The sequence below is a fragment of the Phocoena sinus genome, chromosome 9, assembly GCF_008692025.1.
Source record: "Phocoena sinus isolate mPhoSin1 chromosome 9, mPhoSin1.pri, whole genome shotgun sequence".
Taxonomy (NCBI): domain Eukaryota; kingdom Metazoa; phylum Chordata; class Mammalia; order Artiodactyla; family Phocoenidae; genus Phocoena; species Phocoena sinus.
The window spans coordinates 1,531,702-1,550,693 of record NC_045771.1 but is presented as its reverse complement, the minus strand read 5'-3'; the positions used below and the strand labels follow the sequence as shown (position 1 = coordinate 1,550,693).

At 39.8% G+C, this 18,992-nt stretch overlaps 1 protein-coding gene across 6 annotated transcripts in view; it reads right to left on the bottom strand.

Annotated features, from left to right (window-relative positions):
• The window catches only part of LMBR1 (limb development membrane protein 1), a 179,566-nt gene that overhangs the window by 151,802 nt on the left and 8,772 nt on the right, over positions 1-18,992 (bottom strand). For 5 of the 6 annotated variants that reach the window (XR_004351439.1, XM_032643148.1, XM_032643149.1 and 2 more), the window contains exon 2: positions 1,858-1,930. Coding sequence is in view for 4 of the 6 variants with exons in the window: in XM_032643148.1 (XP_032499039.1) it covers positions 1,858-1,930 (73 nt within the window). In the remaining 2 variants the exon portion in view is untranslated. Of the gene's footprint in view, positions 1-1,857; positions 1,932-18,992 lie in introns of those variants that run through there. The other variant, XM_032643153.1, reaches the window with a different exon arrangement.

Sequence of the window (18,992 nt, the reverse complement as noted above, 5' to 3'; positions counted from 1 at the left end):
TTAGAACTCATATAGTTTTCTGTAATTGGAGTCTATTGCTAGTAATGGTAATAATGAGGACTTTCTTGGATCATCCTAAACCACCTTGGATACCATTGCCTTGATACTTCATCATTTCATTCAAGTTACAGACAGAAATATATCAAGTTCTGTGTCGTTTGTAAGTAGAAGCAAGATGGCCCTTGCTCCTGTGCTTCCTCACCCTACCCTCCCTCTCTCATGGCTGTTGGCCATCTTTTTTGTCCTCCCACGTAATCTTACCAGCTAAGGAAACTATGATCCAATTACAAAAATATTATACAACACCCCGGCCCCTCCTTCTCCTCAGTGCCTAACTGGGGTTGTCCTCAAAGGCTCTCTGCGTAGGTCTGTGGAATTCTGAGCGCCCACCTGTTTCAGTGACAATGGCATATTTGGGCCATCCTCTTAGACCAATCTCCATTCTTGATTACTGACTGCCCCAAATAGTTTTACGACCAAAGAGACCACAAAATAACATAGTCACAATTAACTTTTATACTGTTGTACCCACATCCAATCAACCACCATATCTTGAAGATTGTTTTAATAGCTTCATATCCATTTCAATTCTATTGCCGACCCTCTACCAACCAGGTCCAGGGTCCTCATTACCCTCTCCCATGATTACTCTAAAAAGCATCTAATAAATACCCTATTTTCCTGCTCATCATCCCCTGATTTCCCCTAAAACAATGCATTATTCATTCATTCTCTCTCTCTCCCTCCTTCTGTGTCCATAATCTATGAAACCTGGTGCCAAAACATCTTTTTTTTTTTTTTTTTTCGGTACGCGGGTCTCTCACTGCTGTGGTCCCTCCCGCTGTGGAGCACAGGCTCCGGACGCCAGCGGCCATGGCTCACGAGCCCAGCCGCTCCTGCGGCATGTGGGATCTTCCCGCACCGGGGCACGAACCCGGGTCCCCTGCATCAGCAGGCGGACTCTCAACCACTGCGCCACCAGGGAAGCCCCAAAACATCTTTTAAAACAGCTAAGATACTGTCTTGGATCCCAGGTCTTCAAACTTCTGAGAGATTACAGAATCCAAGGAGTATTTCAGTGCAGTCACAGAGCCAAGTAGTGCACTAGAGCAAGCACTATTTCCTGATTTCTTTCAAAATTCTGACAAGTTTAAAATAACATACGGAAGCTTTAATATATGGAATCCTTAAATATTCACATGGCACCTCCTATTAGCCCAGCATCACAGGTGGAAATCTTGTGATTTCTAGGAAATAGCTGAGATTTAACAGAAGTCAGTAAAGTAACTGGTTAGTTACTTATAAAACTCTGGCATAAAAATCCGTGAATTAATCAGCACAACATTCATTAAAAAAAAGAAAAGACACAGTGGCCCCTCTGGTGAGGTAAGGGTACGTATGAAATAATAAAAGGATAATGTAATATATAATTGCATGCTAAATGGTATTATGGAGACTCTAAATTCTATACCGCTTCAGAAAAAGAAAAGATATTCTGATAGTCAGAGAAAGAACTGGGTGGGGGTGATGAGGGGTATGTTCAAATTCAGAGCCAGTCACAGGGAACCAAATATCCTCATAAACTCTGGAATTTCCCAGAAAGTAAAGAGCCCTGGACTATTCTTAGTTGAACATAAGAAGGGTGATAAAAAAGGGCTCGGGTCTAAGAAGATGACCCTGCGAGTAGTCAGATTCCCTGGAGGTTATTTTTAGGGCTCTTAGTACCAGGCAACTACTTGCTTCAATCACAGGCATACTGAATATACTAACTATGCCGATGGGCACCATATAGCCATGGACCATGCCTAGACCACTTGGCATTAGAATCAAAGCTTTAATAACAATGTGTCTACTAACCTGATTTTCTCTTGTATCTTGTGATGATGAAGTAGGAGACAATGTAGAGAATGGCAAAGAGAAGGAAACAGATCTGAAACAAAACAAATTTAACAGATCATTTACATTTTTTGCATATCTTTTTAAGTAACAGAAGATACATCTTTGGCATTTATAGGGAAAAAGAATTTAATCTATTACAAAGTAAAAATTTTAGCTAACAAAAAGTGTTATGAAATATTAACTTATACAAACTAGTCAGCCCAGTTTAAAACCATTCCAGAAAAAAAAGCCCAGTGGACATTTTGCTTTTCATAACTTGACCAAGTTGTTTTCAAAATCATGTGGAACTATAAAGAACCAGACCATCAGCAACAATTTTGAAAAATAAAGTCAATGAGAGACTACTAACCTTACTAAATATTAAAACATACTATTAATATAAAGCTTCAATAACATTTAAAGAGTGTGCTGACACCAAAACTTGACAGATCAATGAAACAGATTCTATCATATAAAAATTCATGTCACGTGGTTGTACATACACGAGGCCTCACAAATCAACGTGGGGGTGGGGGGCAATTATTCAATAATTAAACCACATGTCAAAACGAACAGCAGTTGAACAAGGTACTTTTTTAATATTAAATTCCCTTTAATTTCTATCAGATCTAGAGGACGGCAGGCAAAAAAGGATGGGTGAAGGAATGGGAGATCTCAGTCTAGTCAAAGACCAAGTGTGCTTTAGATAAAGGCCTAATGGAGCTGTGGACCATGGTAGAAATACTTTGAAGACTCTCAAATGAAACCATTCCAGGTGATGATAAAGCCTCGGGATCACCCCTATGCATGGATTTCTGAAGAAGGGTTGGCAGCCATATGACTGAGAATGATCATGGACTAGGCAGTAAATATCCACTGAGCAGAGTAGTGATATGATCTGACATACTGCAAAAAGCTCACTCTATTTACAGTGTGGAAAATAAATTAGAAAAAGGAAATGACGAAGCAGGGAGACCAGTTAGGGCTCGCTGCAATAATATAGAGGAGAGGTCACTTAGACCTGTGCTGTGGAGGTGTTAAGACGTTATCAAGTTCTGGGTATGTTTTGAAAGCAGACTTGACAGGACTTGTAGGAATAAACATAAGGTTCTTGGCTTGAGAAACTGGAAAGACAGAGTTGCCATTTCCTGAGTCAGGGAAGGTCAAAAGAGGAGTAGTTTGGGGGTAGAAATAAGAATAGAGTTTACATTGCTGAATTTGAAACATAGATTATTCACTCAGGTGGAGAGGTTGAATGGGCAGTTGGATATAAAAATGTGTACAGCTGAGGGGAAGGAACCAGGCTAGGGGGAAAAAAAGAAGAGTCATCAGCAGATAGATGGTATTTAAAGCCATAAGACTAGATGAGATTTCCACTGTAGGTGGTGAGTATAGCGAGAGAAGAGAAGTCTGAGAACAGAGTTCTGGGCTCTCAAATATTTAGAAGCCAACTCGAGAGAAGGAATCAGCAAAAGCTGACTGAGAAGCAGCAGCAAAGAAGAGACCGACGTACTGAAAGCCAAATGAAGAAAGTTTATCTAGGAAAAGGGAATTATCTACCGTGTCAAATGCTGCTGAAAGGCCAAGTAAGATGAGAACTGACAACTGGATTTAGCAACATGGAGGTCATCGGTGACCTTGACAAGAGCTGTTTTTCTGGAAGGGTGGAGGGAAAAACCTGACTGAAATGGATTAAGCAAGGAGAAAACTTGGAGCAAAATGAAAGTAGACAGTTCTTACCAGGAGTTTTATGATAAAGGGCAGCAAAGGAAATGTAAAAGGGACTGCTGAGAGGGGTTTTTTTAAGATGAGAAAAGTTATACAGTTGTTGAAATAACCCAGTACTTACTTCTGATGCAAGAAAGAAAGGGAGAATCGCTGAAGAAATGTGCTCAAGTTGAGGGGTTACATACAAAAATTTATCCAAAGTAAAAAGAAGGAGGAGGAGGAAAAGCAGGAACTGAGAGAACATTTGAGTCCTTCTGCAGGTGGGTAAGTAGATGGTGGTAGAAGCACAAAGACATTATCTTTTGATGGCTTCTATTTTCTCAGTGAAAGAGAAGTTCATCAAATGAGTTACACATGAGGGTGGGGCGAGAAGTATGTAAGTCACGCAGGAGAATGGGAGAATAAATGGATTTGAGAAACACAACAGAAGTGAGGGGCAACAGGAAATGAAACGGCCTTTAAAGTTTCAGGCAAGCTCAAGCCAAGACTCTAAGCAATGCAGGAAGCCTGATGATGCTATACAACACAACACAAGAGCTTGATTCTTAGATGCTGAGGCAGATGTAGGCTGAGTCCCCAAGAACTAGCACAGGCTTGATGATTCTAACAAATAACCTATTCTCTCTCCTCCCCTTTACAGCCTACACTTGCGGACTTCCACTTTTCACCACCACTCACTCACTCACTCTTCCAACCACTTATCTGACTTCACGCCCACTGACCCACTCAAAGTGCTTCTGGCAGTGGTCAGTGATGTCCCAACAGCCAAATTACACTTTCATGATTTCATTTGCCCTCTAGGCAGCAACTTGCACGTCAGCAATCTTCCTCCTTCTCTGATTATTCTCCCAGACTCCATCACTAGCTTCCCTTTTCCTGCCAGCCTTTAAACATTATTCTTCTCTATGATTTCTGAGCAGAGCCAGAAATCTATTCTCATTCCACAAGCTCTTTATAGTTAACCTCATCTGCTCCCAGCGTTTGAACCACCAACCCCCAGAAATCCCCAGACCACCATTTGAGAACCACTGGTTTAGGGTATTAGCAAGAGTGAGTGAAATAATGGGCCATGAAACCTAAGTGGATTGGGAGAAAAGTGAACCCAAGTGATGGATAGGAGTGGACATGCCAATCAACTGAGGTTCCTGGTAGAGAAGCAGCTGCAATAAAAGTACTTGACCAAGGAAGCTGGAAGAATACAAAGTTGTGACTAAAGCATGTTTTAGGATTTTTTAAATTAGTAATTAAAGGTGGAGAAGAGTAGTTTCAGGAGTTCCAAGGAGTTTGTACAGAAGTGGTAGCTGAGAAGGCATGAAAGTTAACAGACAAACGGAAATCAAGGAACCAAAATGCATGGCATGGGATGGAAAAGACTAATGGAAAGCAATCCATCTAAGAGTAGAAGGCTAACAATTATAAAAACAAGTGTAAGTATTACTAACTTGGCTACCCACTATGAAAATAAACATACAACTATACCAGACTGGAACAACAACACAAAAATCACAGAACTAGTTAGGCCATTTTTCTAGTTCCAAAGACGGGGGGTAGGAGCAGGTGTGCTCCTTCTCTACATGAGCACGTCGGTATCAGAGAGACACACCCACGGGGATACGTAAAACGAAAACAAGCATAATGATGCCTCCTATTCTCCTACATTCAGTGGAGGCAAAAGGAAATTCCTAACCAAAAAAAGAAGGAAGTCATTCCAGCTCGCCACCACTAAAGGTGAGGTACAGCTGATAAAAAGGGAGACGATGGGCTCTCACGGTTCTCTGAAAAGACTGAGCTTTTCTCTCCTGGTCAGGGGAAGAACAAGGCTACCAGAGACCATAAGCAGAAGCACAGGGTGCATGTCCTCTGTGCCAGCTGACCCAAAGCAGGTGCTTCAGCCCTCACTGGGGGCCACACAGCTTTAGTCCTGATGCTGATCAAGAATGGCCAGGCATTTGGGAGCTAAGTTACCCAGTCACAAGTAACCTAATACAGGTATTTCTAAAGTTTGCTTTACACCATTTCACTTTTTAGAAAGACCCACTTCAGTACCTGTTTTTGGTAACCAAACAAAATCCAAAGAGGATTTTCACTTTTACCAAAAAAAGGCGAAAAGCGAAAATCTCATTCAGCTCAGTGTGTTTTGCAGCAACCGTTACAGAGGCAGCGCCCACGCCAGCAGTGAGAGCAGCCCACCAAGCTCCTTCCCGGAACCACACTCAGCATCTCAGCATCAAGCTGCTACAGCTGTGAACCGTATCGGTGAGCACCTGTGCTTCATCTCGACTGATTTTGTGTATCTGTGAGCAAGACGGGCCCTAAAGTAACTGCTTCTCTACTTTGTGCCATTTCAGCTCAGGAAAGGTTTCCTAGGACGCTCTACTTTCAGAGGTCAGAAAAAACCTATAATATATCTAAAATACGCTGTTAAAAGCAAATATTCTTAAATCCCAGGTATAAGATTTAAACCTAAATTCAAACTAGTACCTTATAATCAAACTGTATAAGTGTAAGCTTTTCACTTAAGGCTGATGGGCTTCAGCTAGTTTAAGATGACCACGGGGAGTAAATATCATAAGAGTGATGGGTACAAATGGCCTAAGGAAAGCTACCAGTAACACGTTTCTAACAAAATCCTGGGAGAGGACAAGTAAACTATAACTGAGCCAATAATCTCACTCCACAGCAGAGCCAATAAACCTGGCTTTATTTTAAAATTGCTAAATCAAAAATTTGAGATGTTGAGTATCCTTTAAAGTTACAAGTGAACCACAAAATAACTAAAATTAAAATTATAATTCTTTCAAATTACCCTAAGAGCCAGACTATGTAGTAAAACACAAGAAAACACAAATAGGGCTTCCCTGGTGGCGCTGTGGTTGAGAATCTGCCTGCCAACGCAGGACACGGGTTCGAGCCCTGGTCTGGGAAGATCCCACATGCCGCGGAGCAACTGGGCCCGTGAGCCACAATTACTGACCCTGCGCGTCTGGAGCCTGTGCTCCACAACAAGAGAGGCCGTGATAGTGAGAGGCCCGCACATCGCGATGAAGAGTGGCCTCTGCTTGCCACAACTAGAGAAAGCCCTCACACAGAAACGAAGACCCAACACAGCCATAAATAAATAAATAAATAAATTTTAAAAAGAAAACACAGTTACAAAAATAAGATAATAAAGATGAAACATATTAAAATCATAATTGTAAATAAAACTGTCAAAAGAAAACTCTCACAGACTAAGATATAGCTAAAATAAAGTGACTTGGGACGGCTGAAAGCAAAAGGATAAATAAAGACATACCAAGCAGATGCTAACAACAAAGAAAGTTAGGCTGTCACATTTTTTTTTTCCTCTCAGAAAGGCTGAATTTAAGACAAAAAGTGCTAAGACAAATTGAGGCACTTTGTGAACAATGGTATAATCCACAATGAGGAAATAATCTTTATGCACCAAAAGCACAGAACCAAACGACACTTTTTAAAACTGAATATGCAAGGAAAAATAAAACACTACTTTATTTCAAAGAATTTAATTCACCATGAATGAAAAAGTAAACCCAAACCAAATACATAATAATAAATGTGAATTTCTTAAGTATTAGGAATGCTCTAATAAATAAATGTTACCATACTGAATGCTCTATACCCCTATGTGCCCCACATTCTGCCACCCACTGCCCCAGCCCCTCACAACCACTAATCTGACTTCTGTTTCTAGGGATTTGCCTATTCTGGATATTTCATATAAAGGAATCATACAATATCTGACATTTTGTGTCTGGCTTCTTTCACTTAGCATGTTTTCAAGGTTCATCCATGTTGCAGCATGTATAAAAACATCATTCCTCCAGACTTTTTATAGAAAAATAAAAATTTGATTAAAAACACACTGAATTCTTGTTGCTAGTAGCTATAAGCATTCCTTTCAGATATACTTGCATATGTACAGAAGGATATATGTATTTGTATACACACACACATATAAAGATGTTCATTGTTTTACTGTTTGTAATTGCAACATACCACCTTTGAAAAGAGAAAAGACAAAATTACCAGTGCTCTATTTCCACAATTAATTTGAATACAAAACACATGCTGATATCCACTCTTCTAAGAGTTACTAGCACTACCACAATAAATTGCCCCATGTCTTTCAACTTGTGCTTCAATAAAGGAAAAAGAATATTTCCTTGCAAAAATATAACACTGAGACCTTTAACAAGGGGTAAATAGTCCATCTTTCAAGACTAACACAGCAAATTTCTAGTTCATTAATTTCACCTACAATATTACACTTTATTACTTGTTCTTGAGATTTTTCAGACTCCATGACTTGCAATGTTTTACAAGGCAAGTCACCAGCAAAAAGTTCTTTAAATTCCTTCTGAAACCCACTCCAGAAAAACATAAAAGAAGAACAGCTTTATTTGAGAGGAGCAGGCATCAGAGCCAGTTGTCACTCACCCTTTGTCCTTCGGGCTCTTTCATCCCAATCACAACCATTCTACCCACTTAGCCTCCCTCCTTCTGAATCCCCACAAACTACTTCACAAATTTAGCACAGCAATGATTTCTACTGAATGTTTCATGTAAATAAAACTTGTCCCCTAAACTATGTATTACATACAATATACTTTAGGTATACTAACACAAATAGGAATGATCTTGTACATCTCTTGAATCCTGCTGAGTGCCTAGATAAATAATTTTAAAACAAACTGAGTAAATCACACACCCTTCCCACTGCTGGTTCCTTAGCCTCAGTCAGGTACGATCAGGGCAAAGGGAAGACACTTAGAACTGGATAAAAGGTGGAAGTTTAGATTAGACTGGACTCAATTTTTCAACATGTGAAAGTGACTATAAAGCTATAAGATGAGCCCCAAGTTGTCATGAGGTACAAAGATGCAACAAAGCATCCTTCCAAGCAGCAGTGGGAGAAAATTAAGCTGCTTTATAACTATTTCCTATCAAGTTTATCCACGCAATAAACACTTAAGTACTGACCTCTTAATGATATGAGATGGAAGATCTTCCATGAAGATGGAAGACCTTGCCATTAATTTAGATCTCTGATTTTTTAAATCAGAGTATGTAGTTTTCCTCATATAGATTTGAACATATTTTGTTAGATTTACTCCTAAGCATTTGGGGGTGGGGGTGTGTTAATGTAAATGGTGCTGTGTTTTTAATTTCAAATTCCAAGTTTTCATTGCTCATATACAGGAAAGCAATTGACTATTGTTTATTAATTTGTATCTTGAAACCCTGCTGTAATCTCTTATTAGTCCCAGCAGGTTTTTGTTGTTACTGACTCCCTGGCGTGTCACCTGAGAACAAAAACAGTTTTGTTTTTTGTTTTTGGCCACGCTGTGCAGCTTGCAGGATCCTAGTTCCCCGACCAGGGACTGAACCCGGGCCCCGGCAGTGAAAGCACCAAGTCCTAACCACTGGACCACCAGGAAATTCCCCAGTTTTTTTTCTTTATTCCCAATCTATATACCTATTATCTCCTTTTCTTTTGTTAATGCCTCAGCTAGGACTTCCAGTGATGCTGAAAAGGAGTGGTAAGAGGGGACATCCGTGCCTTGTTCCTGATGCTAGTGGGAAAGCTTCTAGTTTCTCCCCATTAAGTATGATGTTAGCTATAGATATTCTGTGGATGTCCTTTTACCAAGTTGAGGAAGCTCCCCTCTATTTCTAGTTTACTGAGAGTTTTTATCAGGAATGGATGCTGAATTTTGCCACCTGCTTTTTCTGCATCTACTGATAGGCTCTTATGATATTTCTTCTTTAGTCTGTTGATGTGATGGACTACATTAAGTGATTTTTGTATAATTCTTTTTATACACTGTTGGAATTAATTTGCTAATATTTTCTTGCAGAATTGTGCATCTATGCCCATGAGCGATATCAGTCTGTAGTTTTCTTTTATTGCAACGTCTTTGTCTGTTTAGTAGTAGGGTCATGCTAGCCTCAGAGAAGAAGTTAGGAAGTGGTCCCTCTTCTTCTATTGTCTGTAAGAGACTGCAGATAATTGATACCACTTCTTCCTTAAATATGTGTTAGAATTCACCAGCCAAACAATCTGGCACTGGTTTTTGGAAGGCTAACTGTTGATTCAAGTTCTTTAGTAGATACAGACCTCCTCAAATTATCTGCTTTTCCTTGTGTGAGCTTTGATAAATTGTATCTTTGAAGGAATTTGTTCATTTCATCTAAGTTTTCAAATTTGTGGGCACAGAATTGTTCATAATATTCCTTTAGTAACTTTTTAATGCCCATGGAATCAGCAGCAATGGCCTCTCCTTCATTTCTGGTATTAGTAATGTGTTTTCCCTCTGTTTTTCTTAGCCTAGCAAGAGGTTTATCATTCTTACTGATATTCTCAAAGAACAAGCTTTTGGTTTTGCAGACTTTTAAAATTTATTTCCTGCTTTCAGTTTCATTGATTTTTACTCCATTTCTTATTATCACTTCTCCTTTGCTTACTTTTAAATTACTTTGCTCTTCTTTTTCTTGTTTTCTAAGGTAGAAGCTTAGATTATTGATTTTAGATCTGTCTTCTTTTTTAATATATCCATTCAATGCTACAAATTTCTCCCTAAGCACTGCTTTTGCTACATCCCACCAAATTTTGATAAACTGTGTTTTCATTTTCATTTAAAAATATTTTTAAATTTCTCTTGAGACTTTTTCTTTGACCCATGTGTTATTTAGAAGTGTACTATTTAATCTCCAATTACTTTGGAGCTTCCCAGCTATATTTGTTACTAATCTGTAATTTAACTCAACTCTGGTATGAGAACAGACATTGTATGATTTCTATCCTTTTAAGTGTTTTATGGCCTAGAAGGTGGTCCATCTTGGTGAATGTTCCATGCAAGCTTGAGAAGAATGCACACTGTGCTGTTGTTGGATGAAGGAGTCTGTAAATGTCAATTAGATCCAGTTGACTGATGGTGTTATTTAGTTCAAATACATACATACATATATATATATATATATATATATATATATATATATAGCCAATTAACAATAGAGGGTGTGTTGCAGTCTCCAGCTGTATCAGTGGATTCATCCATTTCTTTTGGCAGTTCAGTTTTTGCCTGATGTATTTTGATGCTCTGTTGTTAGGTACATACACATTAAGGATTGCTATGCCTTCTTAGAAAGCTGACCCTTTATCATTATATATTGCTCCTTTTAGCCCTGACAGTCTTCCTTGCTCTGCAGTCCACCTTGTCTGAAATTAACACAGATACTCCAGCTCTCTCTTGATTAGTGTTAGCACGGTGTATCTTTCTGGGTCCCTTTACTTTTAATATATCTGTATCTTTACATTTATTGGATTTCTTATAGACAACATATAGTTGGGGTTTTTAATCCACTCTGACCATCTGTCTTTAATTGACTTATTTAGACCATTCACATTTAACGTGATCATTGATATTGTTGTTTTAATATTTATCATAGTTTTAACTATTTTCTATTCACCGACCTTGTTCTTTGTTTCCATTTTTGTCTTTCAGTCCTTTTCTGCCATCTCTGGTTTTAACTGAGCATTTTATATAATTCTATGTTCTCTCCTCTCTTAGCATATCAACTACACTTCTTTTTTTTTTTTTTTTTTTTTTTTTTGCGTTACGCGGGCCTCTCACTGCTGTGGCCCCTCCCGTTGCGGAGGACAGGCTCCGGACGCGTAGGCCCAGCGGCCATGGCTCACGGGCCCAGCCGCTCCGCGGCATGTGGGATCCTCCCAGACCGGGGCACGAACCCGTGTCCCCTGCATCGGCAGGCAGACTCTCAACCACTGCGCCACCAGGGAAGCCCAACTACACTTCTTTTTAAACTTTTTATCGGTTGCCCTAGAGTTTACAATTTACATTTACAACTACTCTAAATCTACTTTCAAAGAATACTATACTGCCTCATGGGTAGTGCAGATACCTTACAGCAGAGTTTTCCCAATTCCTTCCTCCTGTCCCTATAACATTACTGTCATTCATTTCACTTATCCACAAGCTAATCAATGGAAACACTGGCGCTATTACTTTCAATAAACTGTTACCTGTTGGATCAAGAGTAAAAGATTTTATTTACCCTTGGTTGATTCCTCTCTAATACTCTTCCTTTCTTTATGTAAATCTGAGTTTCTCACCTAAATAACGTCCATCTCTCAGAAGAACTTCTGTTAAAATTTTTTGTCAAGCAAGTCTATTAGCAACAACTTCCCTTAATTTTTGTTTGTACTGCATAGCATAGGGAATTACATTCAATATCTTTGAATAACCTATAATGGAAAAGAATCTGAAAAAGGATAGATAGATAGATAGATATAACTGAACCACTTAGCTGTACACCTGAAACTAATACAACATTATAAACTAACTATACTTAAATTTAAAAAATGGTCAAAAAAAATTTTTTTTAATTTTAAAAAAGAGCTCAATTTAAAAATGGACAGGGACTTCCCAAGTGGTGCAGTGGTTAAGAATCCACCTGCCAATTCAGAGGACATGGGTTCGAGCCCTGGTCCGGGAAGATCCCACATGCCACGGAGCAACTAAGCCCGTGCGCCACAACTACTGAGCCTGTGTTCTAGAGCCTGCGAGCCACAACTACTGAGCCCGTGTGCCACAGCTACTGAAGCCCGCACACCTAGAGCCCGTGCTCCGCAACAAGAGAGGCCACCACAATGAGAAGCCCGTGCACTGCAACGAAGAGTAGCCCCCGCTCACTGCAACTAGAGAAAGCCCGTGCACAGCAACAAAGACCCAACACAGCCAAATAAATAAATAAATAAATTTTTAAAAATAAATAAAATAAAATAAAAATGGACAAAGCATCTGAATAGGCACATTCCCCCAAAGAAAATATACAAATGGCCAATAAGGATACAGAAAGATGTCTAACATCATTAGTCATCAGGGAAATACAAATCAAAAGCACAACGAGGGCTTCCCTGGTGGCGCAGTGGTTAAGAGTCCGCCTGCCGATGCAGGGGACACAGGTTCATGCCCCGGTCTGGGAAGATCCCACATGCCGCAGAGCGGCTGGGCCCGTGAGCCATGGCCACTGAGCCTGCGCGTCCAGAGGCTGTGCTCCACAACGGGAGAGGACACAGCAGTGAGAGGCCCGTGTACTGACAAAAAAAAAAAAAAAAAAAGGCACAACGAGATAATACATAATACTCACCAGGATGGCTATAATTAAAAACCAAAAAGACCTTTAATGACAAGTGTTAAAGAGAATATGGAGAAACTGGAACTCTCATGTTGGTGGTAGAAATGTGAAATGGTGCCATGATTCTGGAAAATAGTTTATCAGTTCCTCAAAATATTAAACACAGAGTTATCACCATATGACCTAGCAATTCCACCCAAGAGAAATAAAAAGATATGTCCACACAAAAACTTGTACACAAATGTTCACAGCAATACTTTTCATAAGAGCCAAAAAGTGGAAACAACCTGAAGCTCCATCAACTAAAGAATGAATAACTAAAACATGGCACATCCATACGACAGAATATTATTTGACCATAAAAAAGAACGGACTATTGATGCATGCTACAACATGATGAGCCTTGAAAACATCATGCTAATTGAAAGAAGCTAGACACTAAAAAAAACCCACATATTGCATGATTCAATTAATATTAAGTATCCAGAGTAGGCAAAGGTAGATTAGTGGTTGTCTAGAACTGGAAGGAGGAGAATTCGGGGGTAAATGGGGAATGAACTCCTAAAGGGTATAATATTTCTTTTTAAGATAATAAAAATGTTCTATCATTAGATTGTGGTGATGGCTGCACGATTCATGCATATACTAAAAATCACCGAAATGGGTGAACTGTATGATATGTGAATTATATCTCAATAAAACTTTAAAAACCAGTTGAGTTGGTTTTGTGCAGCATTCCCATTGTTCTGACAAGAACAAAATACACATACATGTATGAACTACTAAATGTACATTGTACAATTTCAGTGATTTCATATGAGTCAAATGCTCTTAACATTTGCATTTAAAACTTGTATTGCACCATATCAAGATGAATGGTAAAATTCATGGTAATAGGGCTTCCTTGGTGGTGTAGTGGTTAAGAATCCGCCTGCCAATGCAGGGCACATGGGTTCAACCCCTGGTCCTGGAAGATCCCATACGCTGCGGAACGACTAAGCCCATGCGCCACAACTACTGAGCCTGTGCTCTAGAGCCCTTGAGCCACAACTACTGAAGCCCGCGCACCTAGAGCCCGTGCTCCGCAACAAGAGAAGCCACCGCAGTGAGAAGCCCACTCGCCGCAACTAGAGAAAGCCCGAGCGCAGCAACAAAGACCCAACACAGCCAAAAATAAATAAATAAAAAATAAATTTCAAAAAAAAAAAAATTCATGCTAATAAAATTTAATTTTTTTACTTAAAACAACATTGAATAGCATGTAAAAAAAATATGACAAGTTGGGAAAAAACCACTGAATAAAGGAAAATGCCTTATATTTTAGTACCTTTAATTGCATTTTCTTCCTGCTTTTCGAACAAAGAACCCATATCTTCATTTTGCACTGGGCCCCAAAAAATTTTGCACTGGGCTAGCCCTGGAACAAATTTGAAAACCACTGCATGGAACTTCCTGGACAGCAAGTACAGAATATGAAGAAAAAAGTTTCCATCACCTTGCTCTTTTACCAACTAGACATTAAGTTAACAAAGCTACATCAAGTGCTCTTGGTAACTAGGAGAACACTGAAACTAGTTCAAAAATCATCTATTCTTGAACAAGCTTAACCAAAGTCCACAGAAACAACAAATCCCATATGATCAGGTGTTCAGCACTGTGCCAAGCACCTTCCTAACACTGTCTCATGTAATTCTCACTGAGGTAGGTATTGTAATTCCCAGTTCTGTAGACAAGGAAAGTAAGATTCCAAGAGATTAAGCAACTTCCCCAATACCACACAGCTAGTTGGCAGCCGAGATATGACTGGAGCCTACTCTGCCCCAATCCGGAGCCAACAAATCTGCCTCCACATTCCGCTTCCAGTACTGCAGTGCAGTAGGGAGAAACACAGGTTCTCAATAGAGCCTAATGGTTAAAACTGGGGGTCTGAAAGAGTATTAGACGAGGGATAGCAACAGTTATAGGCCTGAACAATACATCTGATATTAAAATATACAACATCAATCCCATAAAATCACCATCTCATGAATTACCATGCTGGTGAAACAAACACTGTTTGCAGTCCTAGATGCCCAGCTTTTTGTAAAATTCCTTATTTAGTTATGATGCTCTATGAAAGATACAGACACAGTAAATTTGAGAAGAACTAAAATCATGTTAGATAAATGACTTCTTAAGGTCAAAAACTCCTACTTTAAGGGATATGTGGAATGTTCCTGAAACCCAAGCCCCCAAAAAGATACACATGTAGAAAAACTTTTAATTAAACATCAGAATAACTTTAAAAATTCCTATCTTGAGAGTCTATGGCCCACACAACTAAAGCACTATGAGTTTTATCATGAGTCCTGCCGCAAAGAGCCACAAAGGAAAAAAAATATTGTATTCCCTCTCCAACTTTAAGTTCCCCTCATGCAATTTCAAGTTTACACAGATTTGTTTCTACAAACCTTTTCAAAAGCCAAGAAATTCTGGCATCCCCAAAGTCCTGGTGGAGATGGGTCAGCAATGGAAAAACAGGTCAAGTAGGAAGACAGAGAGGAATGGTTTTTACAAAGACACCTCGGACGGCACACCACCACAGTCTGTGAGGGCAGTAGGAAGACAAGCACATAAAAGGTAACAAGTGCTCTGACGCGGAGTCCTCAAGGGCAGAGCTAGGGTTCTATGCCCAGTGACTGGAAAAGGTCACCCAAAGCTTCTCCCACCTCCAGCACACAGTTCTTCAGTGCCAGTGGAATGACAGCGAGGAGCAGGGTCTCAGGAGCTAAAAACTCCAAGTTAAAAAGCAGAAAGACGCTAAACATCTGGACAGAGTAAGAGCCATAAAGAAATACTTCTCGGAATACATACTATTCAAAATAATCCAAAATGCATTTACAAGAATTCCATTGATATTCTAGGGAAGTGGATCCTGAAAGATTCTAACACACAAAGGATGATAGATATTAGCAGCATAAAATTAGAATTTTTTTATCTTTATTTGGTGTCCTTTCTCAGTTGTTTTAAGTGTTAAAACATTTATAAGGGATTTCAAAAAGAAATTCTGAACTTTATTCCCTCATGTCTCTTTTTTGCTATAACGCCATAAGTTCCCTGAATTATCTTACTACCAAGGTTTTCAGGAAATTGACCTGTAATATTATATTTACATATAATCTTCAAAGCCCTAATATTATCATGAGTGAACACCTACAAATATCTACTACAGACACTGTGGAGAATAAAACAAAAACATATGGCTCTCAAAGGATTTATACTCTATCCTACTGCATAATTTTGGCTTGGATACAAAAGGAAGACTAACACTAAAAATCATGCTGAAAGGATATGACATTCTTTGGATGCCTACATATCTCAGGAAATATACTTCCAATTGCCACTTAAGAAGGAAAAGAATAGGGAAAGAGGAAAAATCATCTTAAGTATAATGAGGAATGCCTCAGTCCCCTTTAACCTCAAGTACAGAACTAGAAACAGGTGATGTATACCCACAAGGAGCACATCACAGGCCAAAGCTGCTACAACCAATTACCACAAACTTAGTGACTTAACACAAATTTATTACCTCATAGTTCTGGAGGTCAAAAATCCAACACGGGTTTCACTGTGCTAAAAGCAAGGTATCAGCAGGGCTAGTTTCTTCTGGAGACTCTAAGGGAAAATCCATGTCCTTGTCTTTCCCAGACTCTGGAGGCCACCCACATTCCTTGACTTGTGGCTCCTTCCTCCACCCGCAAAGTGCATCACTCCAACCTCTGGTTGTCGTCACATCTTCTCAAACTCTGACCCTCCTGCCTCCCTCTTATAAGGACCCTTGTAATTGCACTCACCCAAATAATCCAGGATAATCTTCCCCTTAACATAATTACATCTGCAAAGCACTTCTGCCACCTAAGATAACATATTCACAGGCTCCAGAGAATACCACGTGGACATCATTACGGGCCACTGTACCGCCTACCAAGGGAAATTGATTTAACCCAGTTTCAGCAAACTCAAATACAAAGAATCCTCTATACCTCTATCCCATTCTTCTTTGTTCACCAATACTGTAAAATCATCTCCATATATGCTGGCTATTGGATATATATCTACTACACCATCCACTCTAAGACTTTATGACCACAATGAGAAAGGGAAAAGCATCCCCTGCATCTGGGAGCTGGCCTGCTACTATCAAAAGGCCTTGAAGCAACCTTCAAACTGGCTAACAACTCACAGCCAGGTACTCACAGCTAGGTCTTGATGATTCTCCCATCGAAAATAAACAACTTCAGAGAACATTAACATCAGAGAAGGCCACTCTATGACCATAATGGATAAAGAATAAGACCACTCTGTAGTCATGCCTCAACAAAGATGAGAAACATGGACACTGTCCAAATCATAGAAATGACCAAACATTTCCCCACACTGGCTAGTAAGAATGACTTACATCTTTAACAATTACAGTTTTAGCCTCACTCAAATCTTTCTCCTTCAAGATAAGATCTATTAAGATATCCAGTCATAGAATTATCTCTGCTTCCTAACAGCATCCAATACAGATCAAAGCCCCACTTCACTTCCATTAACTCTTCCCAAATCACCTAACACAAGCCCAAATCCTGTTTTAAAAAGTTGTTTTCTAATACTCTCTTACTGAGATGCCTCACAGTTCCCCATGGTATGCATTTTCCCTCACTGTAACACGTAATAAACCTGACATATCCAACTACAAGTGTGTTCCTGGCGGTCTTTGGCTGAAGAACAATGACAAAGGTCAGGAAAGACTATGGATCCCCAGACAACTGAATTCCAAATTTATGTACAACATTGATGATTGGCTCAATCTTCTGCCCAACCCCTGTTCTCAAGAGAAAAGGACTGAAGTTTTAAGCTCTAGCACAAGGAGTAAGCCATGGAGGTGAGGGCAAGACCGTGGTAGGAAAAGGCAGGTAACCTCACCTAAGGAAGCAGCAGGTGGAGGATGATTCCTGGCACCCCCATTTTTCCCCACTCCTATTTAGCCAAAAGGGAGCCAAAAAAATGGCATGGTCCTAAAACCTCTACTGTTGTAATAGTCCCAGTCAACCCTAGAATTGTCCCCAAATACATTACAGCCAAGTGAGGGAGTTTTGTCCACAATTAGGATAAGGAAGAATTTAGATTATGCAGCCAGACCCCAAAGCTCCCAGCCAGCGAGCTTCATAGGCTCTCCTTGATCCTTTCATCAGCCTTACAGTAAGCCAACTCTCCATTTTATGTAACTGACCTAGTTGGATGCCACTGAACCCTGTCATGGTGGAGGTTTAAACCCTATAGGCTGTAAACAGAGTACAGGCTGTGGGATGAGGCTGCCTGGATTCAAACTGTGGCTCTATCGCACACTGTGACAGATGCTGTGAAGTACCTACTTCACTAGGTTGTTATCTTCAAATAAGATAACCTGGTCAGTACGCGATAAGTGTTATTTCTTATTAATTTAGTGAAGGGATTATGGAGACTTTTTAGTACAGTCGTGTATTAATCTGTGATCATTTTTTTGTTGTTGTTGTTGGTGCGTGGGCCTCTCACTGCTGTGGCCTCTTCCGTTGCGGAGCACAGGCTCCGGATGCGCAGGCTCAGCGGCCACGGCTCACGGGCCCAGCCACTCCGCGGCATGTGGGATCTTCCCGGACCGGGGCACGAACCTGTATCCCCTGCATTGGCAGGCGGGCTCTCAACCACTGCGCCACCAGGGAAGCCCAATCTGTGATCATTTTAACTATACTGGTGAAAGTGGCATCAATGTAAGATAACCACTTTGAAGACATCTAAATAAATGTATCCAAAGAACAGATGTACTGAAAGACAAATGTTGCTGTGCAACTATGGCAGCATAAGAAATAGGTACATATAAATTACTGTCAATGTTTCAGCTCTCCTGATGGGTATTAATAAGCTAGTCAATGCTTTAGAATCCTGAGTGATGGTTCATGTGTGTATATTGTTTAAAAACAGGTTAATCAAAAGCAGGTCACAGACAAACAAATGAAAAGTTTGTGTGTGAACCAAGGATTAAAGATAATCCAATTTTGTGCACCTGAAGTACAAAAGGAAAAGGAAAAAAGACAGCAAAAGGAAATGGATCGTTACATTTAGTTGATAGTAGGAGCTAAATGTAATCATTATAGTAACTGACAAGAGAACTCTGAGATATTCATAATATTAAAGAGAAAGTA